This window comes from Haliotis rubra, unplaced genomic scaffold (assembly GCF_003918875.1).
Source record: "Haliotis rubra isolate DU_JTF1 unplaced genomic scaffold, ASM391887v1 Scf1038, whole genome shotgun sequence".
Taxonomy (NCBI): Eukaryota; Metazoa; Mollusca; class Gastropoda; order Lepetellida; family Haliotidae; genus Haliotis; species Haliotis rubra.
The window spans coordinates 209,358-223,522 of NW_025764935.1; the positions used below are offsets into that span (position 1 = coordinate 209,358).

Genomic DNA, 14,165 nt, shown 5'->3' on the forward strand with positions numbered 1-14,165 from the left:
AGGTTTACATGCTGAAATCATCAAAGTGTCGCCATGACCTTGGCAATTATGTGAAGGTCACCAAAATCGACTGGGCCTTGCGCCTTCCCTAGATAAAGCTTTGTATTGAATATGAAGAAAATCCAGAAAACGGTTCTTGAGATAGCTTAACATGCAGGTTTACATGCTGAAATATTTAAAGTGTCTCTGTGACCTTGAAAATTAAGTGAAGGTCACCAAAATCGACTGGGCCTGGCGCCATCCCTAGATAAAGCTTGGTTTCAAATATGAAGAAAATCCAGTAATCGGTCCTTAAGATAGCTTAACATGCAGGTTTACATGCTGAAATCATCAAAGTGTCGCCATGACCTTGGCAATTATGTGAAGGTCACCAAAGTCGACTGGGCCTTGCGCCTTCCCTAGATAAAGCTTTGCATGGAATATGAAGAAAATCCAGAAAACGGTTCTTGAGATAGCTTAACATGCAGGTTTACATGCTGAAATATTCAAAGTGTCTCTGTGACCTTGAAAATTAAGTGAAGGTCACCAAAATCGACTGGGCCTGGCGCCATCCCTAGATAAAGCTTGGTTTCAAATATGAAGAAAATCCAGGAAACGGTTCTTGAGATAGCTTAACATGCAGGTTTACATGCTGAAATCATCAAAGTGTCGCCATGACCTTGGCAATTATGTGAAGGTCACCAAAGTCGACTGGGCCTTGCGCCTTCCCTAGATAAAGCTTTGCATGGAATATGAAGAAAATCCAGAAAACGGTTCTTGAGATAGCTTAACATGCAGGTTTACATGCTGAAATATTCAAAGTGTCGCCATGACCTTGGCAATTATGTGAAGGTCACCAAAATCGACTGGGCCTGGCGCCATCCCTAGATAAAGCTTGGTTTCAAATATGAAGAAAATCCAGTAATCGGTCCTTAAGATAGCTTAACATGCAGGTTTACATGCTGAAATCATCAAAGTGTCGCCATGATCTTGAAAATTATGTGAAGGTCACCAAAATCGACTGGGCCTTGCGCCTTCCCTAGATAAAGCTTTGTATTGAATATGAAGAAAATCCAGAAAACGGTTCTTGAGATAGCTTAACATGCAGGTAAAACGTTAAAGTCCCCTTGTGACCTTGAAATTAAGGTCAAGGTCACCAAACCTGACTTTGACCTTTCTTATACTGTGATGAACCTAGATACCAATTATGAAAAGAATCTAGTAAACGGTTCTTAAGATATAACCCTAACCCTAACCCTAACCCCAAAATAGTACTAAAGAAATTGCTTTTTGAAAAACATTCAAGGGAAGTCTTGAAAGTCTTTGAAGAAGATCCAGTGAACTGGTTTTGAAATATCTTGATGACAATTCAGGTTTACATGCTGAAATATTCAAAGTGTCTCTGTGACCTTGAAAATTATGTGAAGGTCACCAAAATCGACTGGGCCTGGCGCCATCCCTAGATGAAGCTTGGTTTCAAATATGAAGAAAATCCAGGGAACGGTTCTTGAGATAGCTTAACATGCAGGTTAACATGCAGGTTTACATGCTGAAATCATCAAAGTGTCGCCATGACCTTGGCAATTATGTGAAGGTCACCAAAATCGACTGGGCACTGCGCCTTCCCTAGATAAAGCTTTGTATTGAATATGAAGAAAATCCAGAAAACGGTTCTTGAGATAGCTTAACATGCAGGTAAAACGTTAAAGTCCCCTTGTGACCTTGAAATTAAGGTCAAGGTCACCAAACCTGACTTTTACCTTTCTTATACTGTGATGAACCTAGGTACCAATTATGAAAAGAATCTAGTACACGGTTCTTAAGATATTCCAATTCGTACGTACGCGCGGCGGGGGATAATGAAACATTGCATCTATACACAGGAAGTGAGTGTTTAACTTGACTTGTATTAGAACAACAAATGAAAAGTTGTATCTATACACAGGAAGTGAGTGTTTAACTTGACTTGTATTAGAACAACAAACAAGCATTGTCACTAAGGTGACATAATCCCCCGCCGCAAATTATCAAATCAAACTTGTAAAAATGAATTTAAGTAAAATGTCAACAAAAACCTGACCTGTCAACCTCTCTTGATGTCTTGCTCTTTAGGTGTTCAAACACACATATTTTGAATTAAGGTCAAGGTCACCAAACCTGACTTTGACCTTTCTTATACTGTGATGGACCTAGGTACCAATTATGAAAAGAAGAATGGTTAACGGTTCTTAAGATATTCTAATTCGTACGTACCCGCGGCGGGGGATAATGAAACGTTGCATCTATACACAGGAAGTGAGTGTTTAACTTGACTTGTATTAGAACAACAAATGAAAAGTTGTATCTTTACACAGGACGTGAGTGTTTAACTTGACTTGTATTAGAACAACAAATGAAAAGTTGTATCTGTATTCAGATGTGAGTGATTGGGTATGAATGTCAATATTAGAACTTCACGTACTCAGGAGGTTGGTGCTGGAACTGTATCACAACTAAATCAACGGTTGTCTCCACCTTTAGCATGGCCTACCTTTGGTCCAAGGCTCTGTCCCATATTGGATGGAAGTTGAGAACTGAATATGAAGATACAAGGATGAAAATGAAAACAAATCATGAAAGCTACAAAATCTTGTAAATTTTTATTCAGAAATATTATCAGTGATACACAGATCATCACAGTGGATGACATGACAAAGATGATGATGATGATGCTACATTTGGACCACATGTACATTCACATTCATACAGCCACCATCCTCACCCTGACAATGGTGTTTTGCCAATGGTTATAATGGTAATCACTGGACGCTTGCATCCAAGTGCTTTAACGTTATAATAGTTGAGGGCGAAAGTGTGCTTTATTCTATACATGGTGGTAGAGCAAACTGTATTTCTTTTCTAAGATGCCAAATTTAAGACTTTCTAAGGATAATTACGATTAATTTAAGGCAGAAAACAAACGACAGCGTCGGTGACCTAAATTAAGAATCCTCACACAGGGTTAACTGACGCGCTGTTCTATTGATGTGTCTGCCCCCCCACCCCACGTTAAGATGAACGTTACCAGAAAAAAACAAATTATAACAGTTTGATGACGGTTTATGTTTGGATTAAATATCTTCTCTGAATTATTTTAATTACATCTGTCATTAACGTAAACCATATGGGGCAATATGAACGTCGCATTTCTACTACCAACGTAAGTTTAGATCAGTACATCCAGATGAAGCTGAGTAGTCAAGCGACATTCCACAATTGCATTGTGGGAATGTAAACATTGCGATCGCTACCGTGTCGCTGAAAACGTGTGAGTCGAATTGACACACATTAACTAACCATCGTAAAACATAAACGTAATGTTTCCACCAGTGATGTTAGCTGCGTGAAGCAGCTGCAAACCAAGAAACGGGATGCAACGGAGTAGTTTACTGTAGGATGCCGTACGAGGCGATGACAACTGACATGCATCGTGACGTCGCTTACATCGTGACGTAATGTAAAAATAGTTCGATTCGAGGGGGCACACTAGAATGGCGCAGTGACGGGATAACGTCATTCAATTGTAACGTCATCAAAAAACTATACCTTTATTGTCTGATAATGTATTTTTTTTCGATTGTTCTAACCGCTAGGCATCTTAGAATACAAGGTACAATGTTGGTGGATGCTATGTCCAGCAAAACTGATGATTCAGCTCAATTGGTTCAGCATCGATTTCTAACAAAAGCAATGTCACTGGAACATAACAAATGGTAACAGGACAATTGTATTTTTACACATGATTCATACATATGCAGATATTCAGAAAGTTCAACACTCATGTGGAAACACTTGAGATATACATAAGAAAAGTTTGACCAGGTTCTCTGCCTATCTATTTCTCACAATATGACATGATAATCATCTTAACTTTACCAGAGCCAAAAATATCAACACAAACATCAGTTGCAGCTATACATGTTGGAACTTTCACTTAAAGATAATAATAAAGTCATTATAATAGGCTGGAGGGAAGCAAGTAACACATGGCAAAAATGTCACATGGAATACTCTCTGAGCTGATCATCGGCACCATGCACATGGACGTATGGAATGTAGTGTGTTATTATTAGACTCCTTGTTATCGCCATTAAACATAACTCCCAAAACAACTCACTGAGGAAACTTAGCCCCGCTCCTCTTGTCAAAGGTTGCTTGATGTTTAGCAGTATGAGCCTCACTCTCAAAAGCCTATTTCACTGTTATGTATTCAAAGGAACTCTATCGTAACTAGTAGATGAAATATGTCCTCAGTTGTCTTCACGTGGTCACACAAGTCCGAGAGTGTCCTCTTTTCAAATGTGAATACTCATCCTCACACCACTCAGTACATCAGCCGCACCTCACACAAGTAGCCATCTCCGGAACAATCATAAAGATGATAAGGTCTCACTGTAGACGTCTGAAGACACTGCAAGTCCTGAAGACCCTCAGTTTTACAATTTTGGTGAACAGTTCAGTTTCACCACGTCCAGACCTGTGCCTTCTCATTTCTGACATCGGTAGACTGGTTTGGGTGAACAGTTCAGTTCTACGACATCCAGACACATGCCTCAGTCATCATCATCATCTGCATCAGCTCTGGCAACTGCCTCGCTCGCATTCACCACACTGGCTAAATCTTCCTGGCTTGCTTTTAATCTATCCCCTGGAAACACAAAACAGAAGAGGAAATCAAGTAAAGGTGAGTGTTTTTGTTTCTGAAACACACCTGACGCAGCCACTCAACATTTTCAAATACCAGAAGTAATTCAAGTAAACTGACTGCTGACAGATGTGTTCAGCTCATCAACTGAGACCTGCTATATGACATCTGCTGCAAACAGTGACCAGATTTCACTACTTACATGCAACAATTCATCCTACACGACATATGGTTGACTAAGAAATGTATGCAATGAACAAAGGGAGATAATCTCACACCTATCCTAGCTGATTAGATGTTTTAGCATCAGCTAAAGATTGTAACATTGTTACCAATGTAGGGTAATGGATCTAATCTTGCCAGAAAACACCTTATTCAGTATGATTGCAAATACAGAACTTATATCTTTAAAAGATTTCTCATCATTCTCATATTGACGACACAGTACCTTTCTTACTTGATATTTCAGTTTCATCAATATGACAGCATATTTTTATTTTTGTTACTGTGCAGTCTTAAACAGAACAAATGAGCTACTGCTGTTGTATACTGACTGATTAACTCAGCAATCGCTCTCTGTGTCCGTTTCTCCAGCTTCTCCAACTTGGGGGCAATGTCTCGCTTCAAGTCCCAGTCTGGCTTCCTAGGTGCCAAGTTCAGGAGGTCCTGGACAGAATGAGCAATCAATGAACAGGTGCTGACCACATCCCCAACAGTTTACTGGTATTGCTAAGCAGCTACTGCTAGGTTGAGCTCAAATGACCAGGATGACTTACCAAGACAAGATGTAAACATATGATACATTATCAAAAGGGAGACTGACCATTATCTATAGTTCAGTTTTAAGGAAACCGTCTACAATGACTGAATAATTGTTCTCATGAATTTCATACAGTATATCTAAAAGTCAGTATATTATGCAAATATTCCATCCATGTCACAAAGACAGTACAAAAATGGCTGAGCAATTCACCAAATTGTCATATATTGGTTATATAATAAGGTTGAGACTTTGCTTAAATCTGTCTAACAGTCTTCTGTTTCTAAAGATGCCTTTGCAGTGATCATCCATTAAAGGTTTCACTTTCAGACATCAACAATGTAAATGTTTTGACAGATTAACAAATGAGCAAAGTGAAAATATGACAGCTAACCTGGGCTTTGTCGACTGTCATAATCACAAAAGAATTTTAACGAGTTCAAACCCATTACACTCTACTGGAAATGTGTAAAACAGGAATGGATTTGCTATGCAAAAGAAACACTGAGAATTGTCCAAATTCAGGAGTGGCTTGGCCCCTATAAGGTCTGTAGCAATTTCAATAAAGGACCCATACACCTAACTTTTCTACATCACATTTTTGACACAGGTTACCATGACAAGACACATGTTGTCAAAGAGAACATGAATCAATGTATTATTATAAAATGTTCACAATCACTGATTATGCTGATGACTGCAAGTAGGTAACTTGTCAAACAGCACATACGGGTATATATTTGACTGCTACTAATTTCTAACAGCTTTGACTAAAATTGAAGCCTTGAGAATAGGTGAAGGGTTAGGTACCATTCCGCTTTGAACAGTATTTTAACATGGCATGGTGTGTCGGCTTAATTTGGGAGAAAAGCCCAAAGTGATGCAGGTCTCATACATCTGCCATTTTGGGGAACCATACTGACATGATGCTGACAAATCAAAGAAAGCCTACTGGGGATGAACCAGGATAGGATTCAAATCAATGATCATTGGTTTCAGTGGCCAAAGGATGCACTTGACAGATGACATTAACATTTGTCATTATTTGTACCTCTTTGTCCAAACCATCCAGAATGTATCATTTGTAAAGATCAAGAGCAAAGCAGCATAGAAGCTTATAACAACATACAATTGGCAACACAGTATGTCGGTGAACATGTCAAAGTTTCTTTTCACTTTTTTGTACAATGAGCATGATAGTTGAGTGTCATTTATCATGCATATAATTCACAAAAATAACATAGACTACTCACCACTTCTTCAACAATATGTTTTGTTTTTCCAGCTTCGATCTGATGTTTTACTTCATTCTCAACTGAAAAATTACAAGAACATATGAACCTCACATACAGTATACATGGTTTACATCCATTGTTGATCCACAATCACACACACCTACCTATACTAACTCATCAAAGTGGTCAGTCTGTATGGCGACCTATTTCAACATAAAGTTATACAGACAGACAGATTGTTTATTATAGTCTCACCTCGTCATTTTGATAACAATGTACATATATAATATATACATGATAAAAACTATACATAGCCTAAGACAATATAAGCACAGAGTTATGAGAGACTTTAAAATTAAAACATCTATAAAAACATTCAAATCTTAAGAACTGCAGTCACTTTATAAAAGATCATTTGATAAAATATTAACTAAAAGTTGTACAAGTCTGCTATATATAAAGGCTACAACACTCCAACTGTGACTTCAAAATCTGCTTATAATGGACTCAAACTTCTGGCTGGTTTGACTTGTGTTCAGTGCTAGTCTTGCTAAGGCTAATTATACCATGAGAAAATTGAGGGCTGGAGTTGTTGTCCCCTAATGTGAGACAAGACCTGACATAGTATAATAATTCATACCATCTCCAGGTTTAATTGTGTCCAGTGCATGCTCCTTCAGTCCGTCATCTTGTGGTTTATAGCTTCTAAACATGGGTCTGAAATATAGTTAATATAATAAACTGTTGGATGTTAAAATGAACAAAAACTGTTAAAACTGTGATCTGATAATCTTTTAAACTAGCATGATAATAACAATGTACTTTGAAAATAATTATGCTGAGAGTTAGGCCTTGGCTGGAATACGAGTTTATTCATATGAACTAGCTGAGAGTTAGAGCTCTGTTCAAAAGTCTCAAAGGTGTTGGGTCCAGAGTGACAAATGAAGGTATCTACACTGAACATGTATCTTGGACATATTTACCATAACATTGTTCATTAATTTTGTATACAACGCAACAATAATGTTAGTCAATGAATCTCGATCGAGTCGTGTGTTACGTCGATAACATCCTAGACTTCTCAGAAATGTCTTTACCGAGGTAGACTTTCACTTTCATTGTTGTCAGACTGTTCCGATGCGTCGCCTTTAGAATTTTCCTGCTTTTTCTCTCGTAGGGCTCTCAGTCGTTCTTTTCGTTTCCTCGCTGCATCTTCCAACGTGCCCACCGTCGCCATGTTGGACAATGCTCGCTGCACTTCCGGTCGCTAAAATCCGGAAAGTGTCTACAAATTTCAGAAGCGGACGTAAAAGACTCACAGCAGTTTGGCTTTTCTTCTTCGCTTACTCGCTATGTTTGTCTTTTAGTTCTTTTAGAATAAATGTGTGGTATGGAAAGTTCAAGATGTGTCAGCTGCAAAGAAAATCTAAATGAAAGAACATTAACAGCATTTAGGTTCTAAGGATTCCCGCTGTCTGGCAGACATCTTGATGCCCGGTGTGTTAAAGAGAACGGTTAACCGTACTTGGTGCCAGTGTGTGTTAAAAGTTAGAACGTACTTCAAACAGTGGAGATGTTTGAGTCACACAGTTATATAAACAAGTAAGGGAACCATGTACGCAATCATAAATAGTTGTACACACGTGACACTGATATGGCACTTTGTGTTCAATTTTAATCACGGAATGTGACTTTAGAATGCTTTTACCTCTATGATAAGTTTTGCGTTCGATCGTATTTTCCTTTTAACCCCTATATTGGATGATATCATTGAGGTAGTCGATGTGGACAAACTTAGTGACAGTTGCCCTGGTCAGTCTAAATACATGTATAAAGTTGACCAGAAGGGAGTTGCCGCAATGTGTCCTCTAATACAAGAGTCTGTTTCCACTTTCATCTTACCATTACCGGGTGAGTCGCCACTACAGCTACTATGTTCTTGTTGCTCGGTCCCATTTATGTGGCGGTCAAATATCTGTGATATCGATGACTGTACAGCAAATACGTACAAGTTCTCACCTTTGCAGGTTGTGTACCTTTAATATACTCTCTGGCAGTCCATATCACTGTTATGAAAACAGCTCTGTGTGGTGATACAAGTTAGGTGACGAGACGCAGGATACATTATTGCACATAGCGACGTGTGCTTGTGCTTGCGTGCTGTGCGTGTGTAATCCGGAGTAATATCGGTGTCTGATGCCATGCCCCCTTGTTGTAATCCACAACTTTAATATCGGTATGGTGCCATATAAAGTTGAAAAATAACGCGATGAAAAAACGCGCCCCGGAGTTCAAAGATGCTAATTTTCCCCAGCCTTCTGGGGAAAACGGGTTTCAACAGCTGGGCTGCGCTCATAGCACGTGCGCAGTGAAATAGGTTCGCGCAACTTGGAAGCGGGTTGTCGGGTGAATACTCGGTGAAGGCTTTGGTGTGAGCTATTTTTCTAATGTTTTGTTGATATCTCACAGGCGCGAGCTTTTTATATGTTATGACAGTAAATTAACTGTTTATATAATTTCACCACACGTTCTTCTTACCGAGTCACTTTCTCAGTTCGATACTTAAAAGCAATGTCATTATTTAGCGTTGACAGAATTTCTAACTGTGATATAGATATGTCGTTGTCACAGACAAAACTCAATGTCTTGTTTTATTGACATCTGTGTGTCTGCCTGCCTGTCTGCTAATGACAATATTCAATACACATTGGCTATCACTGACCACATGCAATTTGAACTTAACACCAATCAGGCTATACACCATAAACAAAATGCATTGATTTATGGCCCGAGTTCGGTCTCTGTCACATTATGTAATTACACAGACAGGCAGGTGTGATAGTTGAACACATGACATGTTATGATGTCTGTTGATTGCAAAATGTTATACACAAAAATGAGCATGTATTTACAAAACCCAACATCTCTATATATACACACACAATGAGCCGTGAGGCGGGCATCTGCTAATGAACCAGCCGTTACACTTGAGTGCACACCCACCCGCTCTGACTGGGTTCGGTATCCCGGCTGCTTCGTTTCGAGGGAAGTAAACCCAAGTACAAAATATTGCACTTTTGATTTGCGATTATACGCTTATAATTTTGTTTTTTCATAATCAGCAATGCATATTATATGTCATGAAGAAGTGATAATTGTGTTTTAATTATGTTTGATTTTTTGGTTGCATGTGACCTTCAAGATGTCATGCAACAGTTATTTATTTATGGATAAATAGATACATTGATATTCAACAGAGACACGTTATAGTGACTCAAATTCGGCAAGTCCATGTTCCCTAAGTGTCTAGAACCGTGCAGGGTACCAAGAAGTGCAACCCGTTAACGTCTTTTGATACGGTGCACGTCATACAAAAGTAACACATTTCCTCTACAGGGACAAAGTACACATGTGAAGTTGCTGTATTGTTTAGGAGATTCGAGAATAGATCAGATTTTAAAAAAACTTGGCACGGCAACAAATTACTTGTAAAAACGATAATTGGTTATATGTGAACATACATGAATATAGCTTGTGACTCCACTCCACTCCCTATGTCTCAAAGCCCCGTGAGTAAAACAATATCATTAACACAAAACAAACCCGAAGTACGTCGTTCTCAAATTCAAAGCGCAATTCAACAATCCTCTGTAATATCTTTTCTGTGTGTAATGAGCAGTTACCATATGCAATTCCGGCAAATCTTTTACTGGATTCACGGAAACTAATTTCACAAAGCTTTTGATTAAACATTACAAACAGCATGAGGCCATTCACGTGACCATCACATCACCACGATATGCAATGCTTTGAAGCCAATCTGTAATCATGCAATTACACAACATCGTCAACAATCTTTAAAACTGTCTGTTGACGTCATTCATGATAGGGGTTGAGCCCAGCCAAGAATACTCTCTGTTGCGTTGCATGTCAGGAGCGAGGTCACCATGCTAACCACTAGCCTCCTGAGCAAGAATTAACTAAAACCTTCAGGCAAAAAAATAATCATTGACATTTACAGCTGAAATGACTGATATTTTTTCAGCGAAATCATGTTTCTACGTAGATGTAACAGCCGTAATGCATCAGAACAAATGTCGACCGCCTGCCAAACTAAACCTTAAGATGGTATCGTGTCTATTCTACTGGAATTGTGATTGTTGAAATGGGCAATGATAAACTAACTTTATACATAGAAAGTGTAATCCCAAATATAACATATGTTACATTTGACCACTTTCTAAAATGGCATTGTGTATTTCATAGCTTTCGGCCGTGGGAGCCGTGCCAATTAACACTTATCAGAGGGGTACACAAAGTCCGCAGTCTAGACTACCAGTTGTCCGACTTCCATTTTTGTTGAAGCCGCGGTGGCTGAGCGGTCTAGGCGTCTGACTTTGTGTGCTGGCGATTAGGTGCCTGACTCTGAGGGTGCGGGTTCGAATCCCGGATGGGACTCAACCCCAAAAGTACTAGAATTTGTACAAAGAAAGTGTAATCCCAAATATAACATATGTTATATAGAAATACGATGTTATTAAAGTTTAAACTTAAAATTAACTTGTAAATACCATTTTCTTATGAAACAAGGAATTGGAATTCAGTGTAACCATAGTTGTTTGTGGTGTCTCTTTTCACTTTCACACGAGAAAATTCGGATCGGCTGAAAAATAGGTCATTGTCTGAATAGGCTAATGAGACTCATGTTTCGGATTGCGTCGCAATTTAGAGCGAATCACAGGTGCAATTGTGGCCACTACCCGATTTGGCGGTCGGTCGGTCATGGCTTGGGCAGGGATACCTCCCACTTGACGTACTCCGCTGCACGTGATCGACCGTAATCCTACCGGCCAGCGTTATCGGGACGAGATTCTCTCTCCAATAGCAGTATCATTCCTGCAAGACACGCATGGCTTTTATGGTCGATTCTTACTGCAAGACGAGGCCTCATAGGGCCATGATTTCCATGATTGCCACGGAATTCCTGAGGCAGCAGGGTGTAGAGCGGATGGAGTGGCCAGCATGCTCGCCAGACGTCAACCCAATTGATCATGCCTGGGATGAACTCGGTGGACGCGTGTACACACGTCACCCAGCACCAGTGGATCTCCCAGGACTCCGCAGAGCTCTAGTAGAGGAGTGAAATGCGATTCCGTAAGCTTTCTTTATGAACTCGATAAGGAGCATGAGAACAAGGTGCACCTGTGTCTTGGACGCGCGAGGAGGGTACACAAGATATTGAATGACTGAGTGCTTCATGTTTGTCATTTTCATTTTGGGGAGTTGGTCTATACAATTGATGTTTGCTAGTGCCGTTTGAACTTTTAGTCTGTATTTCACGATGTGTCCCGTTTGTCAACACAATAAACATTATGATGTCACTCTTAGTTCTATTATTTCTGAGAAAATTTTCTTTACATGAGCTATATATCGTTTGCCCCTTTATTAATGACGCCTAGTATATATAGCGAGACAATTTTGTCACCTGAACCTCAGATGCTGTCTGCACCAAGCAGGGCGAGACTGACGGCGACGTTGAAGCTAAACATGACCTATCACTAGACCTTAGGGCCAGACCTCAACCCAACACTAAACGATCTCTGCCTGAGTATTGTCCGAGTTGCTCATATAGCAGTCTATTACGTCTATTAACGTCTCCAAAAAGATGATGTTGTCTCGATGAACATTTTTCGCTATTCCTGATTGCAATATACCAATTTTCAGCAAGCCATGGTATTACGTTAGCACTATTTACCGTTAATCACCGTAAAGTCCTTGCTTTAGCAGTACCAGATTGCTATTGGTTTTTGTTGGTGTATTTTTTTTATTTTTAAGGAAATACCGATTTAGGAAATCCAGATTGTGCGCCGTGCATGAACATGTACGTACAAATTGCATAAACAACTTACAGTCGATGTTTACATGAAAATGCATTGACAAATTCATTTTTGAGTTTCAGAATAGATGTACATTAATCTTTATTGAACTTCATATAATTTAGATACCAATCTAAGAACATCGTCAAATCTCTTAGTATCTCATGTGCGGACGATTGTAATTTTCCTCACTGCAACACTGTGAATTGAAAAAAAACACTCGTAGTTTGCTTCCAACTCTTAGAGGCGTAAGTTTCAAATAGAAGCCCAGTGGTTTTGTTTTTTTATCTTATGAAGGTGAGCGGTTCAGCGATGTAATGTTCCGTCAGACGTTGGTCCACTAGCAGGGCTCTCCATATGTATACCATGCTTCCAATGCAATCCTGTTGTCTGAACGTACAGACTATAGCTGGCAGGATATCACCATAAATAGTCTCTACAGGAACTAGACATCTGATCAAGCAGTGTTTCCCATGATACAACCCTTTGATGATGATGAAAACACACAAAGTTGTAAACAGACGTATTGAGCTTATGATTTTCTAGGGATAACTTCCCTCATCAGGTGTGTCTCGGTTGCCAAATGACACCGTTCCCGTGTGCCTGTAATCAATATTAAATGTCTAATATAGTCCAGGTTCCAATGCTGGCCTGAAATGCTTGTCCCTGTGTGAAATATTTCATCCTTTGGTTCTATAAAATTGTCTTTTGACATATTCACAATTTCTCAGGCCGTACATTTTATCACCTTGACATTAATTAGGAACGTCTTCATGTTTTCTATAATCTTCGCCAAATTATAAATTAATACCCAATTTTGAGTTATTTCATACTTGCATTTTACATTACATTTTGTAATAGTCTTCTGACAAATAAACATTGGTTCAGATATGTGACCTGACTGTCGAAGGTCACTTTGGGCGGGCGAAGGTGGAATATTACCTACAACGGATGTTTGTGATGTTGTTGCAACAGAACTTAACTTCATAACGAGCTGGAGTCTACGTGTACACAGCAACATATACTGACTGGTATAAAATCATTAAACAGGGTAAACCATCAGGTTTAGATATGTTTTGCCAGAAATGTTCAAATCATCATGAAAATAGTTATACCTTACATGTATGCTATATTAATAGAATCCATTCCTCGGACCAGTTTCCACATGCATAGAGAACGGTTTAATAGTGCCGATCTTTAACAAAATGGCTGAAGTTAATGTCGTATAACTATGTGTGTTTGATAATTAACTGTAGATTAAAATGTGGACAGAAAATAACAACACCATGAGTGAGTAACAAGCAGGTTTTGGGCCTGGCTATGCAATAACGGATAACATGTTCACACCGACTACTTCTATACAGTTAGCGTAGAAGGTTGATTCTGTGAATCCTTTGTAGACTTCAACATTTGATTCTGAAGATAGACATATACTTAAGCAAGTCCCCAAAAGTCTTCTAACTGTTAAAACTACGCTGTAAAGCTGGTTGTACTGACTGTTTCGATTGTCGTTTTGGACTGAAACAGGGCTGAGTAGTAAACCCAAATATATTTACTAGTACTCAGTGGGGTGGCTGCTGAACTTCTTGCTACATGTGGAGGAAGAGTACAGTTATACCCAGATTTACATG

At 39.2% G+C, this 14,165-nt stretch overlaps 1 protein-coding gene across 1 annotated transcript; it reads right to left on the reverse strand.

Moving 5' to 3' along the window:
- Positions 1–3,497: 3,497 nt before the first annotated feature.
- On the reverse strand, positions 3,498–7,904 carry LOC124273837 (coiled-coil domain-containing protein 12-like). Its single transcript, XM_046709150.1, has 5 exons — positions 7,756–7,904; positions 7,299–7,375; positions 6,677–6,738; positions 5,218–5,329; positions 3,498–4,666 (listed from the first exon to the last, which is right to left on the reverse strand). Exons 1-5 carry the CDS (start codon positions 7,893–7,895, stop codon positions 4,572–4,574), a joined length of 486 nt encoding a protein of 161 aa, XP_046565106.1. The 5' UTR covers positions 7,896–7,904; the 3' UTR covers positions 3,498–4,571.
- Between the last annotated feature and the right edge of the window lie 6,261 nt (positions 7,905–14,165).

Bases quoted from the DNA above. Each gene is read 5' to 3' on its own strand.
- LOC124273837 (XM_046709150.1), bottom strand. From the start codon at position 7,895: ATGGCGACGGTGGGCACGTTGGAAGATGCAGCGAGGAAACGAAAAGAA. The intron at 5,330-6,676 runs GTGAGTAGTCTA...CATTCTGTCCAG, and splicing joins AACATATTGTTGAAGAAGTG to GACCTCCTGAACTTGGCACC. The intron at 4,667-5,217 runs GTCAGTATACAA...TTGTGTTTCCAG, and splicing joins AGCGATTGCTGAGTTAATCA to GGGATAGATTAAAAGCAAGC.